General features: G+C 32.5%; 1 protein-coding gene and 1 long non-coding RNA gene across 2 annotated transcripts; one reads left to right on the plus strand and one right to left on the minus strand.

Moving 5' to 3' along the window:
* Positions 1-1,168: 1,168 nt before the first annotated feature.
* On the minus strand, positions 1,169-8,838 carry LOC108464174 (ethanolamine-phosphate cytidylyltransferase-like). The gene is made up of 10 exons (XM_017764319.2): positions 8,686-8,838; positions 7,807-8,201; positions 6,883-7,118; positions 6,609-6,766; positions 5,651-5,722; positions 4,042-4,109; positions 3,139-3,259; positions 2,340-2,405; positions 2,126-2,248; positions 1,169-1,653 (listed from the first exon to the last, which is right to left on the minus strand). The coding sequence occupies exons 2-10, from the start codon at positions 8,166-8,168 to the stop codon at positions 1,582-1,584; spliced, it is 1,278 nt and encodes a 425-aa protein (XP_017619808.1). The 5' UTR covers positions 8,169-8,201; positions 8,686-8,838; the 3' UTR covers positions 1,169-1,581.
* Positions 8,839-25,325: 16,487 nt separating this feature from the next.
* LOC128296537 (uncharacterized) lies at positions 25,326-26,289 on the plus strand. The gene is made up of 2 exons (XR_008287160.1): positions 25,326-25,439; positions 26,097-26,289. It is a non-coding gene; the product is annotated as an uncharacterized LOC128296537 (long non-coding RNA).
* The last annotated feature ends 408 nt before the right edge of the window (positions 26,290-26,697 follow it).

The raw sequence follows: 26,697 nt of genomic DNA on the forward strand, positions 1-26,697 counted from the left end.
TTTAGTTTTGATTAATTATTAAATTGGTTATAAGTCTATATATTCTTCAAATTTTCAAAATTTAATTTTTATAATTTTAATTTTAGGAATTTCATCCTTTTTTATTTTCAAATTTTAAAATTCAGATCAGGTTATTGACAAAGTTTTTTTTGTTAAATTTGTTATTGTGACATTTTAGAATTAAAGAAACATCACTTAGTAGTTACGTAACTAAAAAGTACCTTATAATGAACTTAAATTTAATAAAATAATTTTAACAAAGATTAACAGTTAGACATGAATTTTGAAATCGAAAACTAGAACAATTAACTTCCTCGAAATAAAAGTATAGAAACTAAATTTCAAGTTTTCATTAATTTTGCTATTTTCAAATTTTAATGTGGCAAGCATATTATCATAAATGTAATTACTCGCAAAAAAATAATTAATAGATTTAATGACTTTACACATAATATAGACTAAATTTGTAACTTTACGCATAATATATGTGACTAATAGCATAATTTAACCAATTAGATTGAAGTGCCACGTTGGATCAAGACTAAAATTTAAATTTCAAAAAGTATAGGGCCTAAAATTGACTAATTCAGAAAATATAAGACTAAATCCACAACTTAAGCAAAGTACAGGGTCTAATAAGAATTTGACCTAATTTCTCCTATTTGTCGCCGGATTTGCCCTCCGTTATAGAGGACGACGAGTCCTTTCCTGAGAATCAAGAACAAGCTATAGTTCTCTTCATTATGATAGTAATCCTCTGTTGCGTTCCCATTCTATCTTGTTCAAATTCTAACCTCATCTCTAGCTCTCCTTTTCCCCTAATAGTTCATGTTTTTCTTCACCATGTTGTAATAACTGCTGCAGTTTCCGAGTTTCGTGGTTGGATACGATTTCCTCGTTCAGTTTTTGGAATTGAAAATAATGTGGGCAAATGACGTGGATTTAGCTGATATTGATGAGGGCTCCTGCCCAGGAAGCTACCGATTCAATTGATGTACAAGAAAACAACGGCTACTGATTCATCACTCCAATCACATGGTTTTTTTCTGTACTTCCAACGTGAGTCATATTTCCTTTCTTTAACGGTAAAAGAGATTCTGCGTTCGTTCGTGCAAAGCAAAAAGAAAACAGAACCAAATATCAAATCAGGTCACTCTTGATTACATGATTGTTTTCTGTTACGTCTTTTATCGTAAACCACCACTCTGAAACAATCAAAATAATATACATAGTACCTTTGCTTTTGAATTAAAAGCACACAAAAATCATGCGCCCCACCCAAGGGAGGGGTAAAGTAATCAGTGATTACATTGTTTACAAGCATCGTAGTAAACAAATTATTAAAGGGTTCTTCTAAATCTCAGAAAACTGGGGTAAAAAAAATTGGAATAACAAAAATTATATAAATTAAGCGTTGGCTTGGAAGTTTCTGGTATTGATGCCATGCCTTGCACTCTTTCTATCTTCCAATAATACTGTCTGTGTCTTCCACAGGCTGATATAATCATCTACATCAATATGAATTGTTAAGGCAGCATGAAGAGCTGTACCAAACTCGCTAACATTAGAAACCTAAATCAGCTACTCTCCTGCGACATAAGTCTTCTCTTCATAGTATTTCATTTCACTCTGTGCCTTCTTCGCATTGCGTTTCTGCATTGAAATTCAGCAGAAAATTTTGAGGATAGAGATGATATTTAAATATATCCAAGCATTCAGTAAAGGGTTAAACATCTGAAATAACACTATCTTGCAGGACTTAAAATGAAGAAACTAGTAAATGTAGAAAACATCCATGATTCAGGTTACTAGTAAGACATTTTGATACGCAAATCAGATACAAAGGAACTAGAAAATTACAACTGATCTCTCTTCTAATTGAAAATGACCAACAAAATGCGATTGATGTTAGAAGCACACTCCTTTCAGTGCATGCCTCATGCAAAAAGTTTCAACAATATCCATAGCCAAGATATAATCTGTAATCCATAAATTAAATGTCTAGCACGTAATGTTGTTCTGAAAGAATGTGAACAATTGCCGATCAATTTCCACTTCTATTTAAGCATCAAATAATCAAACAAGAATAAAATTTCCCATGCAGTCTAGTGTAAGTAAGTAGTACCACATAAGCCTCATGATTGGCAACTATCCTTTGGGATACAGAACTCGTGGTTAAACTTTTTGGGCTTTCAAGCAACCGAAAAATTCCCATGCTCTTCGGAAATGCATATGGATCAGTTTCACCCTGTACAAAGCAAAATCAGCAATTCTTCCAAATCCATAGACACAAGGGGTCATAACAATGAATTAAATCCTAAGAGGGTCTGAAAACTTACAGGCAACAAAGAATTACTCTCTGCAACAGTTCCATGCACAACAATAGAAATGTTGAAGGTCGTAATCTGTTAAAACAAAGAAATATTATGAGCCATGACAGCTTTCCAATTTTGAAGAGTGAGAGAGCAAATAGCAATGGTGATAGTAGTAGTAGCAGCGGCAGCAGCAATAATGCAATTACCAATAGAATTGCTGTAGAGAGTACAGAAATGCACAACCAGTTAACAACAAACAAAAATGAGTAATTCTTAAAGAAAAGAAATGAAAAGAAAAACATATTTCTTGTATTTTTTCAGGCCTGAGAAGGAGGGGGGATTTCTAAATCCAAGACCTGACTACAGAAACTAGTAACAACTAAATCATCAAGCAGTATGGCACAAGTATTTAATGGATGGACATGCTTTGGCATATAAGGAGGATGTGTCTACTCTTTAAAAGGCTTGAATCTAAATTCTTGTTTCTGGATGCATTATTTTGTACAAGATTTGATAAAATGGATAATAAGAATAAGGAATACATGAAAATAAGACTTATTCCCCCTTATCGAACCGAGACCCTTTCCTTTTGCTCACTTCAAATGCTTAAAAATGAAAATAGAGGTCCTCATCACCATGATTAGGTCATGTTAAAACTTACAGCCAACAGACTATAGCTTGTTGCATATTTTTGTGCCACCACCAAGGAAATAACTATGCTAAACCGATACAAATAAATAGATACGTAATCGAAGGGACGTACAATCTTATACACAGATTAATTTATAGACATAGCAATATAAAATTCAAGAGAAAACCACACCATGTCCTTAGTAACTTCCCAAGGAGCACCAATTATAACTTCATCAACATAACGGCAAGCTAACACACTAAGACTGCGCTCATGAACATGCATAACTGGGTAAGGCATCCCCCTGTGCTCTCTGCATGCAAAGTAGACGCATGAGTAATATCTTATATAGAAACTCTTTAGTAACACTACAATTTGTCACACCCACAATGCGGGTGAAAGAAAATATTTTTTGTTAAAATTTATTCAATAATGAATATAGGTCGAGTGGTAATGAACTTGTATTTTAATAGTATTGAACATATGTTCAATCCTTGGATTTGTAATTTATAATTCTTTTATTTGAAGGTAATATAAAAGTATGAAAAGACAAAAGTGTTATCATAATAATATTAATTATAATTTAAAAGAATAGGTATTTCTGTAATCTCGTAACAGAGTTGGTGAGCTGCTAAGTGTGACACCAACTCAGCACAGTGCTTAAATGTAGTATAGAAGATGAATGAAATATTGTATGTTAAAGATATTTTCTGTTAAAATTATTCAATAATGAATGTAAGTTGAGTGGTAATGAACTTGTATTTTAATACTATTGAACATGTGTTCAGACCTTGGATTTGTAATTTTTAATCTTTTAATTAAAGATAACACAAAAGTATGAAAATAAAAAGTGTCATCATAATAATATTAATTATAATTTAAAAGAAGAGATATTTTTATAATTTCATAGCTGAGTTAGTGGCCCGGTTAAGGGTGACACCAACTAAATAAAGTGCTTAAATATAGTTTAGATAAGCAAATTTACAAGCGTGTATCTGAAGTTAACTCTCAACCTTCTAGACTCAAGTATTACAACAAAATTTAAAGATACTAACAAAACAAAAAGATAAACGAAGCATAAAATAAATGAAGTACCTCACAATATGGTCTGTATGGATACCAACAAGCAAAAAGTCTCCAAGCTGCCTAGCCTTCTTAAGGATCTGAGTAAACATGGACAACATGGAATCAGTTGCAGAACTTTCATTTTTCCAGAAAAACAAATAACATGGAACGTAGATCAGTGGATCACAAATTATAGCATTTTCTTTTCAGGTCTTAAAGTTTATGATGGTATATACCCTCTCTCACTCTTTCAGACAAATCCTCACCCAGCCAGGGCCCCCTCACCCAAAAACATAAATAAATAAATAAGGTTGTTTCTCCTCTTCTCCAACAATCAGAAATCATAAACTCGTAAGTTTAATATTCTTAATTTCTTCAATCTTATTCAGTAGCCACAAGAACATATCATTCTCAGCATTGCAGTCCTCCTTCCTAACTCCAAACCTTTTTCTGCCTTTCCAATGACTAACTGCATATTTCTAGCAGTAACCTCCAAGTTTTTGTTACAGTTTCTATTTTCTTTGTTGATCCACCAAAGGATCACAATGCATTCATAGGACTTTCAAGATATATGGTCCATCACCAACATTAGATGCGGGTGGTGATGGCAGTGTAAGTCCCAGCACAGGCTTTCTTAACACCAAACATTGTTGTGGATTAACCAATGAATATATGAGCACATTTTCTGATCTTCATTATGAAAAATAATATCAGCTAATTAAGGATGAAGCATTAGACCACTTCCATATTTAAGGCAATGTCCTTTACAAATGAGAATAATTAACCTTTTCCCTGAAGGATCAGTCAGAAGATGTCCACATCCAGACTAGCATGTTATTGATTGAAAAAAAGGTTCTCAATTACAAAGTGTAATTAAATGTTACAACAAAACACATCAGATGGTGCCATATTGGGATTAATTAGCTGTTTGGTAGTATGATGAAGATTACAGCATTTCAACAACGCAAATGAGCTTTCAAATAGCAATCTCCCATTTGAAAGTAAGGGGTAATGTTGCTTTCTAATCATACCTACCTTAAATCTTATATATGTCATGCTACTTCACTCAACATTGGGAGACCACTAAATCAAAAGAATGAAGTACATAATTTAGAACTTCTGGCATTTAACTTAGTAATTATTCCCCACACGGGTCCCTACAAATCAATTATGCCTTTGACTATCACAAAGGTAGTAACCTAAATTATTAAATAGATTGAGCTGCATCAACACCCAGCCTTTGAACAATATTGTGTTCACCACTCTAGTTTAAAATTTGATAGAGAAAGTGCACATCTAAAGGATCCTCATTACAGGATAGGCATCCTATATTTTAATTATCATCAGGACTAAAAGTTTCAGTTGGGTTATTTACTCACCATAGAGCAACAATATCAGTTAGGTGCTCAGCTCATATATGCAGACAATGGTAGCCAAGCCAGATAAAAGTAAGCTATGCTCAAATTTTGCACCAAAATGTGTATTAAAAGAAGCTACAATGAGACAGTAGAATGCTTATCTTACAACAACACTGGAATAACATGTGGATCTGATTGAGAGCAATCACCAAATTTATGGAATCATAATAACATAAAAAAAAATATTCAGATGAGAGAAAAGTATCAAAGGGATGTAATACCTCCACATGCCCTGCATGAAAGAGATCGAATGCCCCATCGATGTATACAACGCGAGAATTTGGTCCAGGTCCCTGAAGAAAACTGAATGAGATTGGCATGCAAAGAAAGCCATGCATTCTCAAAAACATACAGTTAAAAGGAGAAAGAAAGCAAAAGAACTAAATTGGCACCACATCCATCCATACCCCCACACTCTCCCCCACGTCTGATAAAGAAGAAAATAGCTCTTAAACTTTTTACAAGAAATGGTTGCAAGCATCCCTTGTGCTAGGGAATTGACTTATGACAGAATTTTAGGCCATTTTGAAACAATATTACTACTAGTGAGATAAAAAAAAGAGAATGAAAAACAAAGTGATGAATGCTCCAAACCATTGATCCATATTATACTTTAAAGTCCGTCCAATAAATTGCTTTAATCAGTTTCCTAAAAATTATCTTTCAAGCAAAAGATTTACATAAGCATTTTATCCAGACCTTTACGTTCATGATGCTACAGAACACATCTTTAATAAAACATTGCAAAGGGACTACAAGCCAGAAGGGCAGTCGGCCGGTTTGGTCATAACAAGACAATAGCTATGGTAAATGAGTAGCTCAGCCAGCCTAATTTGAAGAAAGATGATATAAAATCATCTTTTTCTTGTTATTGTCAACTGCCAAAGGAGAGGAAATTAGCACTTTGTATGCCTTTACCAACTGAACTTGACAAACGTAATATAACTTTAGTATAATTTTTAGTAATAGGCTCGCCAAGCACTTTGGAGTTTTTGAGGCTATAACTCTTTCTTGCAAACAGATTTTAAAGAGTGCACTCTTTATTCCATGTTCATGCTGCCTAAGATTATAATTTCTTAAGTAACTATATCAATGAGCTAATCTCAAAGAAAGTTCTGAAGGATCCTTAATATGAAGCTTAGTTTCTCTTAGGCTGGCTAGTGTGAAAATAAATAGTACCTTGCCATTTGAAAATTGCACAATCCGCTGAGATGTTGGTAGAAATTGGGAAATCTGAGCCCTTTGTGAATGACATCTTTCACCTGAATCTCCATTCAAAAGTGTGCTAGTATGATCTCCACCCCCTTCAGTATCCTTTACAGAACAAAGTATTCTTCCTACATATGTATAATTAGTGAAATAATTAGAACTGACTGGAATTTACAGAAGCTAGTAGATGAAAAGGGTTCAACCAAAGGAATCTTGAACACATCTCAAGAAAAATTTTTATTACCAACAATATCCGTGCTGGAGACACCTTCAGTGCGTTTAATCTGCTTGTAGCGGCCGGCTTTCTTTGCCAAGGCATAAGCATCAGATCCATCAGGGAGAAGGCAAGGATCATCACCATGTATTATATAGTCAATCTTATGCTCATTGAACAGACTGTTCATGAATTGCTCAGTAATTGCATAGGGGGCATTTGCTATTACTTGATCCACCCACTTTAATCCACTAACAAGTGCCAGCCTGGAGAGAACTTCAATGAGATCCATGGAACCACACAATACAGTAATTACAAAAATCTTACCAACATTAGCGAGTTGACAAACAAACCATCAAGGGAAAGACCGGCATGCAGATTAATCAAGTTGAAAGTTGAGAACTTTATTGCATAGGAGATATTAAATTCAATACAGCTTAATAAGTTAGAAGTAAAGATAATACCTAAGGTATACAGCCTTCTTGCCTACATGCTCTTGAAAAAGAAATTGTTGCACCAGATAACTAGCCTCTGCAATTCATGTTGTTCATTAACTGATTTTACATGCATGTGAAGGTTCCATTGTAAAACAGCTAATCTGTTACAATTTATTAGGCTTCTTGATTCTCATACTTCAGATTTGGTTACATATAGACTTGCATGCATGCATGCACACCCGCACGCACACACGTACACAGATAATCTTTTTCCTCACTGTTTTCTTTCAACAAATTTATTTTTTCACATATGAGGATATCACAGAATTTTGAGCTGTGCTAGTTTTCAAAACCTTCATTAATAAGCTAAGACATCGTGACTGCTTTCCATGTGATTAGAGTTAATGAAGATTCAAAAAAGAGCAGTGTTTATATGTGCAAAACACAAGGATAAGGCATAAATGAACTACAGATAATGAAATAAAATATTGAACAAAAGACAGAGTCACATTAGTACCTCTCTTCCATGGGCAGAACAGGAGGACCTTTATTGGCAATAATCTCCTCATCACTTACAACCCCAACCACCAATTCATCTCCCAAAGCCTTAGCTTGCCTCAACGCATTGGCATGGCCATAATGCATGAGATCAAAGCACCCATCCATGTAAACTCGAATGCGCTTCTTCTCACACTTCTTCTTGTGGAAGATCCCTGAATCTGACCAAACATATGACAATGGGAACAGTCCAATTCCACCGAAATAAGTGGTAGACAAACCAAGCAAGGCAGCCGTTAGCATTAGGCCACCAAAGAGACGTGGGCAGTAATACACCCCGTCCCAAATCCAATTGTTACTCTCGTATTCCATTGCCATCATCTCTTCGAACCGCAATAACAGGAGACACAGAACCTAAAACATGGCAATACCAAATAATAATAATTTTATTAATAATGATAAGAAGAAGAATGTAAGATTTGCAATAAAGGAAAATTTCCGAGACCTTTCAGGCTAACTTTACACAAAAGTTTATGTATAAATAAAAGGCAATTAATATAATTTCTCTTTTCTAATTTGGGCAGAAAGGAGGGCCTTTATTGGCAAGGATTGAAAGAGAATCTGAAACTCGTAAAACATACAAATTAATAAATGTGTTATGGGTTATATATAAATACATGCAAAAATGAAATTCAGAAGTATGAAAAAGCTTAATTAAAACTGGATTTGTTAAGAAAGTGTTAAATCTGAATCTTACGCAAAATCAAGAAGCCAGATCATATGAATTTTAGTTAAAAATGGGCAAATCTAATTGAGTTTGAGGACTGCAAATTCTAACGAAAGGAAACGAAAAAGCGTGAGAATTGGAATATGTGAAGATTGTAGATCGAATCTTTACCTTTCTTTGCTGTAGTTTTTCTTTAATTCTGGGTTCGTGTCTCCTCTCCTTTTCTGTTTGCTTTTTTTTTTTTCCCTTCTCTCGTTTCTCTCACACGGGATTTGTGAGTGGCAGCTGGCCCAGTATATATTGCATTTCGTCTAATTAAATTAAACAAGTTGCAAATAATATCGTTTTCTCACAAATATCCTTCCAATTGTTTGTTTTCTTTCCCAAAGCAGTCGGGTCGGGTTTAATTTCCACACATCAATATCACATGTATATATACAACAAAATATACTTTTCTTTTAAAAAATACAAGTCTTTGTTGGCATAATTCAAATATTTAGAATCATATTTTATATATTATATATTACACCATATCATGTTTCTTTTATATATTTTTTATAGGAAAATTTTTGGTTTATTTAAAATGGTATACTTGCTTTGTTGAATTACCTTTTTTAAAAAAAAATTATTTAAAATAATAATTCACTATTTTAATTTACATTATACATTATTTTTATTTAATATTTCTCTAAGACCAAAATAATACATTTCCTTGATAAATAAATATTTTAAGATTTATATATTTAAACAAATTTCACACTCACTATACGGAAATTAATTAAAATGCTTCTATATTTATAAAATACTTTTAAGTATTGTTAAATCTACTTTTAATATATAATATTATTTTTTATTTTAAAACATTATTAAACTAATATATTTATGTAATTGTGTTATAAATAAACACTGTTGTTAAATTATATTATATATATGATTTGATGTACTCTATCCAAATTATTTACACATATTTTAATATTTTTATTACAACTTTATATTAATTTCTAAACCAAATTTTATATTTTTAGTTATTAATTCTTTCATATATTGCTTCATTAAAATTTTAATTAATAGTATGTAAATGTTGGTAATATATATGATTCTGAAACCGTTTTTAATATCAAAATATCATCACATATTTTATCTTTTCTACGTTTTGGGCATATATTATACTGTGCAATTTTTTTATCACGTGCATAAAGTGTGAAGCTAGAAATTTTTGTTAAGAGAATAGAATTAAGTTGTATATTTTATGAGAGTCAAAATACAATTTCACAATTGCAATAACTTATATCTTTCTAATTTTTAAAGGAATAAATTAAAATTTTATCATTTTAGGGTCAAATTATAATTTTACCTTTTACTCAATTAAATCTTGTAAAATTTAAAAAGCCAATGTTACAATTTTACATTTTAGGGGGGCCAGAGCCTCTGTCAGCCTCCTAACTCCGTCCCTAATGTGCATTGTGCTGGTGAGAAAACTAGTATATTTAATATAATAAGGTACAAAACCATGTAATGATGACAAGTGTGGATTTCTTCTCTTTTTTTTTTTAATGTAATTTCTATATTTTTTATTTAATTGTTCATTATTTATTAGATTGGATTTTTCAAAATTTTCATTTATCTATTAATTGTATCTATATGGTAATAATAACACACTCTCATAGCTAACATTTACTGTTACACCTGGTTTTTCCTTAAGTCTGAAATTTAGGAATAATTGGGGGTTAAATTAAAAGAAGTCGTAAGTTGACGGGTTCTACTGAAAAATAAAAAAAATTAGTCGTTGATTTGGACATAGTTGAGTCCTAATTCTAATTCGATTTGATTAAGACCAACTAGTTCCTCAGTAGGAAACAAAATGATTACTGATGGATAATTTTTATGGGGTTGATAATCATGTGTGAAGGGCTATAAATAGCTGAGAAATGAATTCCTAGGGTGAACTTTTATCTACTTTGTTTAATTTTATTCTCTTCTCCATCTTCTTCTTTGGTTACTCTGAAGAAGTGATAATTCTAGGAAGCTTTACATAAAGTGGTGATTATGAGATTTGAGTTGGAAAAGTAGAAAATCCAATGAACTGGTAAAGTCCTAAGTCCTCCGATGTTCGTAAATTTAAGAAATGAAGTTAAAAATTTCCCTAACTTTTATGGGGTTTTGCATGTTTCTAGAAACTGAGTTTTTAAGTGGGAATGTTAAATTTATTTTATGACTTTGATTATCATGCTTAGTTGCCAGGAGAATGGAAGCTCTGACATTCAGAAAATCTAAGCTGATGAAGCAAATAAGCATCAGGTGAGTTTTTATACTCCATACATGGATGTGCTTTGAATGTTATATAGTTGGTATGATCTTTGCTGTTTGAGAATTATATGTATGCATAAGGATGAGTAAGTATATGAATGTCTACAAGTGTGTTGGTATACATGAAATGGTTGTGGTACTATATATAAACTTAGCGTATATCATGGTATTTTGTTTATGTGATGATATGCATGTGTCTGCGTGTTTATGAATTGTGGAGTATGGAGGGAAATTAAAGATGGGATAGATGGAGTAGGATTTGTTGTATGAAGGAATAAGCAGATAGATAGGAAAATGAAATTTTCATTAAATTCCACAATCTGATGTTGTAGGTTATAAACCACGATATGCGGAGCTTCGGGCCTTACAAATGGGACACTGCGGTATTCGTGCATCAAGGTTAGATGTGAGATAGAATAATATTGACTGGCTTGCTAAAGCAACACCATGACAACGGTCTATCGACTCTATGGAGCAACATTGCGATAGTAGTAAGATCATTTGGGATGACATCGTGGAAACGGTTATTGGGTCCTTCGAGGTGACACCTCAAAAAGGTTAAGATGTAATACCATAGCTCAACTATGGCAACCAATAGAATCTATCAGGATAGTAAACATGGGATAGTTCGCCAGGACATTAAACATAGGGATTACAACTGTAAGATCATAGCTCGACTATGGCAACCAATAGAGCCTGCTAGGACATTAAACATGTGATAGTCCACCGAGACAATAAACGATGGGTAGTCCACCAGGACGGTGAACATGGGATAGTCCATCGGGACAATAAAAATGGGGTAGTCGACTAGGACGGTAATTATGGAAAAATTACACAAGTGAGAAAATTGCAAATGTTGACAAGCGATAGCTAGCCAGCAAGATTGAGGAATCAGTCGAATAATGCAAAAGTATTAGAAATGAGAAATGTCTACCAAAACGACAAGCAAGGAAGCCGGTAAGGCATATGGTTGTAACCCAGCTAAAACCAATTATGGGATGCCGTACTGATAATGCCTTGTATATAGGCAAACAAAAGAGGATCTATCTGTAGATCGTAGGTAAGGTTCCACCATTAAGAAACTCTGGATGTTAGAGGAAGGTCTTGGAAAAGTAAGGAGAGATTCACTCCCAGTATAAGGCTTCGTTGAAACTGTAACTTATACAATGATGCATAAATGTATATACCCAGACAGTCTAATTGGTAAATAGGGGTTAGTTGGAACCTAAGGATAGAAAGAGGTACTTATAGGATTATCCAAGTGGCAGTTATGTCTGTCAAGACTATTCCTCTTTGAGGGCAAACTATTGCGTGTATATCCGCCATAGAGTTAATCCCATAGGAAACCAATATACAAAAGGATTTGTAAACTCAAATGGTCACTCAGATAACAATCTATTAGATATTGTGGGCTAAAACGGTCTAATATAAACAAACTTGTTATGCCTTAAAGGCAAGGTATCTCAAAAAGGGCGGATTATGAGTAAGTAATAAGTAATCTATCCAACTTTTTAGTCGGGTGCAAGGTGAAATGAGATTAAGTCCGCTAGAGTGGCGTGGGTCCTTATTAGTTAACCTGACTGATGGGATGTTAGCAAGTCTTTCATGACTATAATTAAAAAATAAAAATAAAAATGAGTCCACCAAGGACTAGTCAAATTTGGAATGTACGCCAAGAAAGACATAACCAAAGGGTCTTTAGGATGGAAGTTTAAGAGGAAAACCTTAAATATATGGTGAAAGAACGAATGTAGACGAAGAGAGGATAGAGTCCGCAATTATTGTGAGACATCTGAAAAATCAACAAAACTAGTCAGATGGCTATAAAATCAACAAGGGAAGATCACTTATCAGCCTATCTGCTAATAGACAAGCTTGAAAAATGAATCGGAGTCCATCATCCTAGATTAAGAGAAATTATCCCAAAACAATCAAGGAGTTAAATGTGTTTAGTTTCTTTTCATTTTACTACCCCTACAAGATAGGGTCTATTTATGAGTAATATAGTAAAGAAACTCACTAAGTTCTTTTGAACTTACAGATTTGGGCCTATGTTTGCAAGACTCGTTCGGTGATTAAGGATCTTGAGGAGGGACTAAGCCAGACCGTGTTAGATCGAAGATTATCGTCTGTATGGTGTCATCCACATAAGAATAGGTACCTTCAGAGGCTTCACCTCAAGGTTAAATATATTGTAATTAAATAGTTTTTCTTAGAGTATAGAACTTTCAAGGTAATCAAATTAAGTTTGGCTTAAGGTTCTATTGTAAGGAACATTCGAAATAAATTAATAAAGTCATTTGGTGAAATTTTTGATTAAAATATTAGATCAAACTAGTTCAATTGTGACACTCTATATCCAGAATCAGTGATCGAGTCAAGTAAGGGTGTTATAATTTTAGTGGTATCAGAGCATGGTTTATTCAATCCTCTAGACGTAGGAATTAGAAATAATACCCCTTATGTGCATGATGTTCGACTTGGCTAGGTCCATTGAATCCTTATTTTTATTACGTTATTATGTTATGCGTATAGATATATTCGCCTAAATTGACAGACAAAGACGAAAGTAAAAACAGATGATTCAGAAAAAAGTATAGATAAAGTGTGATCCAACCTTATTCGATTTTTCTATTTCCCAAAATAAACTTTAATATTCTATATTAAATAATTTTCTCATCCCTATTTTACCCCTAATAAAATTTTTACGATTTTACTCCCAATAAAATTTTGACAATTTTACCCTGGTAAAATTTCGAGAAAATATGTTTAATGTTTCATAACTCAACATGTTCACTATGACCGAATGGTAGGGGTATTCATTTGGTTAACAGACTGATTAATCGACCCGAAATAGCATTAACCAAATTAACCGACCCCTCAAAATTTTTAACTGTTAACCGAACCGAAATTTTTTCAAAAAATTAAGCGACACGAAATTTTTTCGATTAATTCGGTCGGTTAATCGAATTAACCAAAATTTATTTATTTTTTATTTTTGATTAAAATAAGTATAAAAATTAACCAAATTAACCGAATTAACAAAAACAAAAGCAAAGAATGAAAAAAGGCTCAACTAAACCAAATCCCTTTTTCCCACTCCCTTAGAAATTTTTTGACAACATTACCATCTTTTTTCTAGCCCTTACTTTTGTGCCTGACACTAATATATTCATAAGATAAATATATTGAGAAACTCATTTGTCCATTGTCTCAACACATTTTCACCCAATACACACAAATCAAAAAAAGAAAAAAAATTGGGGGGAGTGGCCGAAGATATTGCCCCAGAGCAATGCACATGGAATCTAAAACCTCTAACATATAAAGGATCAATATGGTGCATTACTCTTTAGCGAGTCAAGAAGCGCATTCAATCTCTCCTCAGAGTAAGGGATAAAACCATGAGAGTGTGTGTTGAGGGACCAAGCTATTAAATTTATGCATTCAATCTCTCATCAATGACTTGTGCTGCTATTCCCTCCCTTGGGAATGTTTTAGTTTGGAAAGGGTCCCATACATGAAGCCAAAGTAATTACAAGAAAATAGTTGCAGGGAAAGCAATTAAGATATTAGTTTGTAAATGTCGGGTTGGTTAAAATATTAAGAAACAAAGGAAAGTGAGGCAAAAATATTCTTCTTTTATTTTTGTTATCCTTCATCTCTTACCTATCGTTTTTTTTTGACCAGCTGACCAGCACCTTGTCCTTAGCTGCTTGCCTGCTTGTTGCTTCGACGACAACACCAGTGGGTTGCTTGCCGCAGCTATGATACTTTTGAAGGTTTTGGCCTTTTGGGAGATTTTGAAGGTTTTGAGAGATTTCAAAATTTTAATTAGGGATTTCAAACTTGAAAAGTTGGGGCTTTTTTTTTCTATCGTCTGTGTGAGTAGTGAGCTACTGAGATGTGGGTGTTTTAGTTCTACTTGATTTTTACTTTTAGATTTTTATTTTTATTTATTAAATTATTTGTATTGGGTTGGGTAATTAAGTTAGGTAATTGGGTTGGGTTGGTTGGCCACTTGGGTTTAAATACATTAGATTGGGTTTTATGTTGGATTGGGTTTGGGTAGGGTAAATACTAAATAGTAGACTATTTATATCTTATAATTTTATATATTATTTTTTTGGTTAACCAAAAAAATTCGGTTAACCGACCTGTTTCGAACCAAATTAACCGTTAACCGAAAATTTTAAAAATTATTAACCGATCCCCTACCGAAAAAATTCGGTTAACCGACCGATTAACCGAATTCGGTCGGTTAACCGAATTTTTTCAGTTTTAGGCGAATTGTGCACACCCCTACCGAATGGTTTATTTTTATTTTCGGGCTTCAAAACAGCTCAAAAACATAAACTCATTTTTCCGATCATTTTTAAATAATCCATATAGAATTGCAAATGAATCGTTTCCATTTCCATTTCCATTTCCATTTTGGAAACCTACATTAATTTCTAAATGATTTCATTTTTCCATTTTGGAAAAAACCGTAATCATTCCTGAAGGTTTCTCATTTCTCTTTTCCTATTCATTCTGTTCATTTCTATTCAAACACACAATTCATTTTTGGTTTCAACGAGTTAGTGGAGGGACCAATTGGACATATGTAATTAGGTTTCAAATGATTTATACTTTTTTTTCCAACTTTTCGCCTATTAATTATAAACTCATTTAGTCATGATGTCATTTCGCTATAGTATTGTGACTGAACTCTTGCTAATGACATACCATTACGAAAGCAACTACTCAGTGCTTACATTATCATAAGTGTGTTACCCTCATATGATTTATAATTATTTTCCAACTTTTCGTTTATTAGTTATAAACCCATTTAGTCCATATCTCACATTTTGTACCAAATTGCAAACAATTCAAATTACTATCAAACATTCACAAATTCTTTATTGAAAAATATAAAATTTAAATACCAACATACCATATAAACTTACCTAGTTAAATCAACAAACAAGTTCAAACTTCAAGGACTATTCAACAATTTTGTCTTTTCCTTGATTATTTTCGATTTGGTCCAATTTTCTATCTATACAATTATTCAGTTCAATTTATCAATTTCAACCCTCTTATTTCATTCTATTATAAGTATGTATCGGTTTAATTGCATTTTTTAATGCTCCCTAAATTTTTTTTATTTTATTCAATTTAGTCCCTAAAACCAAAATTGTAATATCTTTTAAATTTGAGCATCGATTCAAAATTGATCTCAATTAAATTCTTTTAGGACCCTCTACTGTCCATAATTACAGAAATTTCATACCAATTTTGAAATATTTACACTTTAGTCCCTATGTTCAAAACTAACAATTTTCACTTTATAAATTAGTCATTTTATATTTATTCTTAAAATCTAAAAATTAATACCAATTTATTGAAGAATTAATCAATGGCAACTTTTAGAAACTTTAACAATTTTAAAAATTGGTTTAAAATTAAGCTCCCACGACCTTAAAAACATAAAAATTACAAGATAAAGACTTAATTGAACATACCAATTTTGTGCCAAAAGTTTGAAGCTCCCTAAACTCTATTTCTTTTATTTGTTACAGTTGAAGAAGATGGAGAGAATAAAATGTTTTGTTTTTTTTTTTGTCTTATATACTTTAGTTAATAATTAATTAAACATAATTAATTAAATAAATCTTAATTAACTTAATGTTAAACTTAATTAACAAAATTAGTGAATGACAATTTGCATCCACTACTGTTTGACGTGATAAAGAAGGGTCAATTGCTCAATTGGTCCTTCAATTAATTAAAAATTAACTTTTACCATTTTTACAATTTAAAATAAAAAAGGTCTAATTGGTCAATTGGTCCTTCAATTAATTAAAATTAACTTTTACCACTTTTCAAATTTAGTCCTTATACCTTAATTAACTATCCATTTGACAAAATTAAGGGGTCAATTTTCAATTAACCTTTATACCAACCTCATAAATATTAAATAATAATATTTACAGGATTGAAACAACAGAAATGGCGTTCTAAAACCGTATTTTTCGATAAGGGTGAGCAAAACTTGATTCCACTCGAAAAAATCGAAAAAAATTCGAATTTCAAGTTAAACGAATCGAGTTATTCGAGTCAACTCGAATTTTTTTTCGAATTTCGAGTTCAAATCAAGTTTAGTTTTCGAATTCAAATAACTCAAATAATTCGAATAATTCGAATATCAAACTATAATATTTTACATTTTTACCCTAAACTCTCAAACATTTTTACTTTCCTTCAAAACTTTTACCCCTTCTCACTTTCTCCCCAAAACTTTTACTTCCCTTCCATCTCAACTCCTCAATCTACCCAAAATCCATTTCCCACCAAAATTTTACTCTCTCATTTACTTTTTCTCAAAATTTTACTCCTAAAAACCCTTAAAACTTTTTATTTTCTCCCAAAATTTTTATTCCCTCCCACTTTCCCCCTAAAATTTTTACTTCCTTCACATCCCACCTCCCATCTACCCCAAACTAATCCCCCCCAAATTTTTTTAATATTTTTCCTCCAAAATTTTACTCCCCTATTTACCTTCCTTCAAACTTTTATTGCCTCAAACTTTTATTTTTCCCTAATCTTTTACTTTTCACCTCTACTCTCAAGTAAAAATTCAAAATTATCCAAAAAATCACTAAACATAAATAGTAATAATTTTATTTATATCTATTATTTATATTCTTAAATTAAATTTCACATTTTATATTATATATATTATTAAATTGTTTAGTCATATTGAATATTTATATTAAAATTGAATTATTAATTATGCCATTAAATATTCATGTTAAAATTTTATATTGGTATCAATTTCACATTTTATCTTTGAAATAACTTTTATTAAAAATCACATTTTACATTTAATATATTTTTAATTCCAAAATACATAGTGTATATAAAAATTAATAAATAAATTATGAGGTGATGAAAATTAATAAAATTTTGGTTAAGGTGGACAATTTTATTACGATGGTGGACAATGGTTACAAGGACCCAAAATTATTTTTTAAAATTTAACTCGAACAAATATATTCGATCAATTCGATTCGAATTCCATCTCACTCGACTCGATTCGAGAAAATTTTAAACCAAATTAGGATGATAAAATATGATTCGTCAACTCGATTAACTCAAAATTTTTTCATTCGATTCGGTTCGATTCGATCAAACGATCACCCCTATTTTTTGATACTACTAACTTTCGGGTCATTACATTTCTAATTTTTTCCAGTTCAGCCCAAAAAAAAGTGATTTTCATCACACCAATACATATTCCAATTTATTCTTATTAAAATTAATAAATAATAACTCACAATTTTCATTTTGCCCAAATTTTCACTTTAGTGTCAAACTTTTTATAAATTGCAATTTAGTCATTTTTTCCACATTCTCACTTCTAAAAATCATTTCATTAATTTTCATCTCAAGTATCAACTTTTTTCCATAATAATACTTTAATTTACTCATTTTCCTATTTTCTCACGAATTTACTATGTCCGCTACCGAAATAGTGCCACGTGTCTAATTAGAAAATTTTGGAGTGTTACAAATTCCATTATCATAAGCAAAGCTATGTCATGTAGAATTCATATACTCGACGTACTAGCTTTTGGCTCTATTACCAATTAAACTTAGGCTTTTAATACATCAAAGTATAAGACTTACGCTCACATAGTCCATCACTTACTCGGGATTGAGGTAAGCCATACTATGAACGTGACAAATAAAAAAATCATAAATGGATCTAGAATTTTGTTAGCTCGATCGATCAACCGAAATAGCCAAGAGGGGGTGAATTGGCTTTTTTAAAAATTTGTAGAGGCAAAAGGAAAAACGTATGAAATAATGAACACAAGAATTTAGAGTGGTTTGACCCCAATTTCCTACTCCACTATCTTAGCTTTCCACAATTAAGAATTTTCCCAAATTCACTAATCTGATTAACCTTTGAGGACAAGGTTTAAACTTACAATTCCCTTAAGATTTCTACCAAAATCTTAAGATACAAACCCTCTAAAAAAGCAAACCAAGAAACAATCCTTACAAGATTAGGATGTTTGTCAATTAAGCACTAACACAAAAGAAACACTTGAGTTGATAGAAAACTATAAATGCTCACAAGTGTATATAAGAAAATTATGAAGAATTGAAGCACAATAATTGATAGGATAGCTTTTTGATCTTTTTACTCTCTCTTCTTGTTATTGAACCTCTGAAATATGATAATTTATAGCTGCAATTTGATTTCTAACTGTTGTGGTTGTTGTAGAATTGAATAGAGCTGTTGGGGATGTAAACATCAGCGCATTAATGTCAGCTGAAACAACAGGTATCGATACTTATAGCATTTAATGTTCAATTTAGTAATCGTTGGCCCTTTTTCACATCGATACCTGGAGAAATTTATTGATACTTGATTAAAGATATAGATATTTTTTATGGGTATCGATACTCAAGTAATTTCTTAAATAAATTTCAAAACATCGAACCTTAAAATGATATTGACACCAAGGGAGGGTATCGATAAATTTTTTATAGTTATCAATACTTAACTGCAAGTATCAATACTTAACACTTTTGCTTTATTTTCCCTCGAAGTCAGAATGTCAATTTCGTATTGATTCCAAAAAAGGTATTAATAAAAATATGATGTTATCAATACTTAATGATAAGTATCGATAATTTTTACTTTTTTCAAAAATTTCAAAATGGCAATTTCGTATAAATTCCAAGCATGTGTATCTATAAAAATTTCTAAGTATCAATACTTAATGATAAGTATCAATAATTTTTATTTTTGCTCAATATTTCTGAGCTTTGAAGCTTAAAACAATTTTATAAGTGTTAAGGAGCAGTTTTTTTTCACTTGTTTTAAAATGTTTGAAAGGTTTCTGAACTTGTTCAAAATATTTCCTAAGTGTTCAAAGTAATTTTCAAAGTGTTTTAAAAAATCTTGATTTTGAACTCCATTAAGTCTTTGTTCGAAAACAATATCTTTGTTATATCAAAATATTTTATCAAATAAAGCTTAGTTTAATAGATTCATTCTACTTAGGTCTTGTCCAATGCGCTGTCAATCCAAACAGTTATATTTTTCTCCCTATCTTTTAGGAATCATCTACTTCGGTACCCAAGACAAAGTATCTCCCTTATTGCACTTGATAGACGATAATCTTTTAACCAATACTCAATTTCGATTAAACTATGGACCATTAGATTATCTACTAATATAAGTTTTCTTTTTGTATTATGATCTAACCATATAATGCAACTTAATAGTAGTTAAACGTTAGATAATCAATTAGCTAATATTTACTTACTTTTTTCTTTGTGTGCAAAAATCGTTGAGGACATAATACAAAATATATTAATATAAATGATAGAATTTTATTTAAACCAATCTATTTGAAAATTTTCAAGTACATTTGACACCAAGGGTACTAAATCTCAACATATAAGGATAGAGAAAGTTGATTTTTATCTTATTCAAATCATTTGTAAAGTTTGCTCTCGTTAGAAGTTCTTTGGCCTACCTTGGAGAATCCTACTTAGGGTATGCTTTCTTTCAATTCCTTTTCATTATTTTCCTTTTAAATTTGGCTAAAGCACTTGGAAATTTGTTGCTTGGTGAAATATTAGAGTCCTTTAGGTCTTTAAATCCTTTCCTTGTTCTTTAAAGAATTTTTAGTTTCTTTCTCATTAAGAAGGTACGATTCATCAAGAACTCCTCTTGAATAGGTGACTTTTTCGAGTTTCAGTTTGTTTGGTTTTTTTTCCATTGTTGATTTAAACAAAAGTTGGTTGGCCTCCCTCATGTAACTTTGCATTTGAATTTATTCAATAAATTACTCCTATGAGTTTCTTTCTTTATAAGATTTATTTTTCATTAATTTTCAAAATAATAATAATTTAGTTTGAGTAAAGATTATTGGTGATTTTTTTAGAGTTGATTAGAGACTTGTTGAATTTGTTGGGGTGATATACTTCAAAGGCTAGCTGTAACACCCCTTACCCGTGTCTGACGCCGGAATAGGGTACTAGGCATTACCGAACTTAATCGTTCACAAACATGCAAAAAATGGGCTATAAAATTTCATTCGTATCAAAAATTTTCCTACACATGCATAATGTCTCATACACGGGCCTAAGAAGCCGTAAACATGCATTGAAAGTAGTTGGGACTAAACTGAAAACTTTAGAAAGTTTGGGGAAAACTTAGAAAATTTTTCCATGACACAAGGTCATACGCCCATGTGAACACAGCAACACGCCCGTGTGCCTTCGACAAGCCCGTGTCCTCAGGCCGTGTAACTCTCTGACTATGACGTCAGCAAATAATTTGGACCACACTGCCAAGCCACAGGCCCGTGTGCTAAGGCCGTGTCCCTCACATGGTTGTGATACACAGCCGTGTCTTAGCCCGTGTGGCCAACACTTAGGCTATTTTCCAAGCCTTTAAGTTACCCTTAATCCTTTACATATTTATTTCCATGTTACACATTTAATTCAGGGCCATGACCATTTAGATTGGTCATAAAACATTCATCATGCACATATTTCATAACACCAACCATATACGGCCAAGCATAATCACATCACAAGTATTAGAACATAGCATGGATAGATAGGTTCACAAAACATAATCAATATGAACGACCCTTCATGGCCATATACAAATAACTCAATATAGGCTAATACATTTGGCTAGTCATGTTAACACATAAAAAAAAAAAAACAAGTCCCTATACATGCCACTCACTTGAAGACGCTTGAAATATATATCAATATTCAATGGTGATGGCTTGATAGTGTGGTGCTGCCTCCGACGATCTCTAATCCTGAGCTAACCTGTCAACACTAAAGAAAAGGAAAGGAAAGAAGTAAGCTTTATATCTTAGTAAGACCGTATGAAATTAATAAGCAATTTATCAACTTACTTCTCAAAGTAATACAGCCATATTTGCACTTTTACTTATGTTCAGGTCAAGCTGTTTTCTCGAGTCACAGTCATTAAATTATTTATACCTTAATCTATGGAACTCCAAATTAAGATCCTCTAATTTTTCCTGAAACTAGGCTCACATATCTTCTTACCATAAAATTTTTAAAATTTTTGGTCTAGCTAATAAGTACAGTTTATACTTTAAAGTCACCCCTGTTTCACTGTCTAACAGTTCTGACCCCTCTTCACTAAAAATTAATTATCTCCTCGTATGGGATTCAAATGATGTTTCCTTTTTTTTTTGAAAATAGACTTATTAAGGATTCTAAGAATATAAATTATAACCCATAATTATTTTTTTTACAATTTTTAATGATTTTCCCAAATCGGAATAGGGGATTTCGTCATTCTGACTCTGTCTCACAACAATTCAAATATCTCATAATATGAACTTCTTTTGCTTACACGTTTCTTCTAAATGAAACTAGACTCAATAGAATTTAATTTTATATTTTATTCAGCTTCTAATTCTATTTCCACAATTTTGGTGGATTTTCAAAGTCATTGCTACTGTCCAAAACTGTTTCAATGCTAATTTTACCCTTTCGTAATTATCTTTAAATAGGCTTTCATGCCAATAAATTCTCTTTTCATATTCATTAGGCCATAAGGTGAAGGGATAAACATATCATGTCCCAATTTAATTCGACCTAAAAGCCTCATACATAATTATCCATCAAATTTACCACATAATTATACACCATAGGTATCGACCTAATATTTACAAGGTCGTCACTAATTCATTCTCATAAATATGACTTACTCATTTACATTCTTACCAAAAGTCCAATATACATTGAGCTCATCACTCATGAATTTTTAGTACCTACCTGTACCCTTTCAACATGATCATAAACATAGCTTACTCATTTTCATTCCTTACTAATCGTACAACATACATTGAGCACGCATTTCATGAATTTCATATAAGTACTTGTATCACTCACATCATGGTTATAACCTCTCTTATTTCGACATAAACTGTAAATTTCCCGTTGAACCATTTGGAATACTACAGGATATTTAATAAGCCTCAAGCATAGGGTAAGGTGCCAACGCCATGTCCCGGACATGGTCTTACACTGGCTCACCCATTAAAGTCGATGCCATGTCCCAAACATGGTCTTACACTGACTCTCATATATTAAGGCTAATGCCATGTTCCAGACATGGTCATACACTGGCTCTCATCTATCGGTGCCGATGCCATGTCCCAGATATGGTCTTACACTAGCTCTCTTCTATCAGTGCCTATGCCATGTCCCGGACATGGTCTTACACTGACACATATCAAGCCGATGCCATGTCCCAGACATGGTCTTAAGCTAGCTCTCATCTATCGGTGCTATGCCATGTCCCGGACATGGTCTTACACTGACACATATCAAGCCGATGTCATGTCCCAGACATGGTCTTACACTAGCTCTCATAACTCCCTAGCATCATGGCATGAATATCTGATCTACTCATACGGTTCAACCGGGAGTTTCCCATATTAATCTCATCATACATTACTCATAGCCACATTAATTTCATCACGCATTATTCATAATCATGTTCAAACATATTATGCAAATCAATCATTCAACACATGTTAGCAATAAAGTTGACTTATACGTACAACTTACTCGTTTCAATGGAATATCATATTCCATCAAATTTCCAATGTATCCAATCATCACATAAATGTTATTAACATTTGGCATCACTTTCTCATACTCAATATCATCAACATATAATTCAATACAATCATAGCAATATAGATTTCAAGTATATTAACAATAACATGGATAATATGTAACGCCCCAATTTTCAGGAATTCTGTGAATGTTGGCATAAGTTTAATTATGTTAGTGGGCCTCTAGAAAGCCAAGCTTAAGATAGAACCCGACAATTTTAGTTAATTTTTGTTCCATAAGAAAAAGGGGGTGAAATTATGAAATAGAACCTATGTGAAAATGTTTGAAAATGCTATAGGCTAAATTGAAGTGACCAAATAAATAAGAGTGCAAAATAGGAGGATTTGCATGACAAACCTCCCATTTTACATGAAGTGGCCAGCCATCATGTTGTTGTAGACAATATGAGCACTTGATATCCATAATTTATGGTACAAATTGATACAATTTGATAATGGGTTAGGTAAATGTTCCATGATAATGGGTTAGGTAAATATTCCATGATAATGGGTTAGGTAAATGTTCCATGATAATAGTTTAGGTAAATGTTCCATGATGGGCATTTCATGTCTTTTGTATTAAAGAATTAAATGGATGAAATATGAAATTTTATTAAAAGAAAAAGGGGTGAAAAGAACAAAGTTTTGTCCATCTTTGTTCATCATAGCTGAAAGTTAGAGAAGAGAAAGGAGAGGAGAAAGCTCTTGAATGTTTGGTCACTTGGGGAAGAAAATTGAAGGTAAGTTCATGGTAGTTTGCTTCTATCTTGATGTTCATGAGTTTTTCTTGATTCTACCTTAACTCTTGAAGCATATTTTGGTTTTTGGTTGTGTTGTGAGCATTTGGTCATGAATTAAAATGAAGGAAATGGTTGTTGTTTCATGTTCTTTTGATGAAAAATGGAAGATAGGTGAAGTTGAGCCAAACAAATGAACATGCATGTGCCTTAGATGCTAAAGGGAAAAATCGGCTAACATGTTGTGCTTTAAAATGATGAAATGGAGATTATACTTAAGTAAAATCATAGATATGTGATGATTGATTGGTGATATACATGTTTAAATAACATGCATGCAAGGTATGTGTGAAAGAGTGATTTGGTAATAAATCTGCTTGGGACAGCAGCAGTAACGTGACTTTGGAAAATCACCATAAATTGTGGGAGATGAGTTAGAAGCTGTATAAATTATGTAATTAAATATTAATGAGTCTAGTTTCAAATGGAATAAACGAGAACATATTTTGAATTCTGTACAATGAGAAATTTGATTCGTAATGAAGAGTGGTCAGATTAGTCAAACAGTGAAACATGGGAAACTTTAAGAAAAATTTGGTATTGATTGGCCATACCAAAAATTTTTAAAATTTTATGGATAGAAGATATATGAGTCTATTTTCAGGGAAAATTAACGGAACTTGATTTGGAGTTTCGTAGCTCCAGTTATAAATAATTTAGTGACTATTGCTCAGGAAGATAGCTTGCAGTGAAATTATGATTATGTGGTAAACATTAACAAAAATTTGTTAATGAGTTGCTTATTGTTTTCTTATAAGCTTACTATGATCTGTAAGTGTGATTGGCCGAATATTGTAAGGGGTTAATACGTAGTTCATATTTGAATAGTTAGATTAACGTGTTAGTAATCAAATTGTAGGCAGTTCGTGTGTGGATCTCGTCAGCATATCGTCGCAAATAGGTGTCTAACTAACACCCTCTTTCTTAGTCTAGATCAGTAAAGTCAAAAATCCGAAATGCCAAAAACTAGTATTTTGTAGATTTGCAAGTGTGCGAATGCTCGTGGGGTAAATCGATTAATGTTTTTGGTAAGCTGCAATGTTTGGACTGCAAAGTGCATGATTTCTGTGCCCTCGATATTTTTGGGCTTAATGGACCAAAATTGGAATGATGGGCCAACGAGCCCAATTCGGTAAGAACCCTCGGTACGTGATTCTGTAGTACGTGAAAGGTAAGAATATGCATGAAAAACCCTAAAATAGATAAATTACTGAAATACCTTTAAAAGTGGAAAATTTACAGTTTTACCCTTAGGAGATAAAGTACCGAAATACCCCTAGGGTTAAATTGACTTAAATGCATGTTTGATTGTTGTTATTTACTGCATGCCATGTTGTTATTATCTGATGCATGGGATTGGGATATTGACGGAGGAAGTATCGAAAGTGGCTTGTCCACGTACTAGAGGCTTTGCCTCAATTTATCGATAATCGAGCGAAGCAATCTCGCAAGCTGTGGAGTGTTAAATTTGGGTGGGTTGAGCTATCCCACATGGAGTGTATGGTGGTACGGGTGGAGTGTAGTGGTTGGTGGGTTGAGTAGTCTCCCAAATGGGCTTGCATATGTTATTGATGTTGCATTTATTTTGAAATGGGCCTATGGGCCATATTGTTATCTGAATAAGGGGCTAAGGCCCAGTTTATTATAATCTGAAAAGGGCTCTGGCCCAATACCACTGTTACCTGAATGGGATTAGGCCCAATGGGCTGGAGCTGACTTGGGCTTTGAATGGGTTTTCCTTACACACTGAGTTTCCCCAAACTCACCCCTTTTATTTTCATCCACGCAGGAAATCTCCAACCATAGTGGGCTTGGAGCTGTGAGGGAATTCGGAGTGGCCACCGGTTCTGAAAGTTTGATTTTCTTCTGGTGAACTGGACATCCTTTTATTTACGTTTGAAGTTTTGGGTTTTTAAATGTAATAAGGCCGTTTAATTATTTTTGATGGTTTTAATATGTATTACTAAGATAGATATTACTTATTTTAACTGTTGAAATTGGATAGCTTTAGGGCGCGTTTTCAAAAACAACAATTGATTTCAAAATAACACGACAACAAGCAAAGCTTCCGCAATGAAAGTATTTTCCAAAATTAATCACTTTTCCTAAAAAAGACTTAATTAAATCGGTTTCCTAGAAATATCCATGATGTTAAGGTGTGGCAATGGTGGTATGCATGTCTAAAATTGGATCCGATGGGAGCTTGGTACTTAAGCAGTTTGATGGACTCACCACCTCTTTTCCGGTTTCCTACCTGGTGCACAGCTTCCATTCACTTTAACCTATAATGAAATTATCTTTTAAAACACTAACTAAGTTTTTCTGGATCAACAATATAAAATGTTTTGAACGCTTCGATGTGGCATGTCGGATCCGGTCATAACGTCTGG

The sequence above is a fragment of the Gossypium arboreum genome, chromosome 8, assembly GCF_025698485.1.
Source record: "Gossypium arboreum isolate Shixiya-1 chromosome 8, ASM2569848v2, whole genome shotgun sequence".
NCBI classification, from domain to species: Eukaryota; Viridiplantae; Streptophyta; class Magnoliopsida; order Malvales; family Malvaceae; genus Gossypium; species Gossypium arboreum.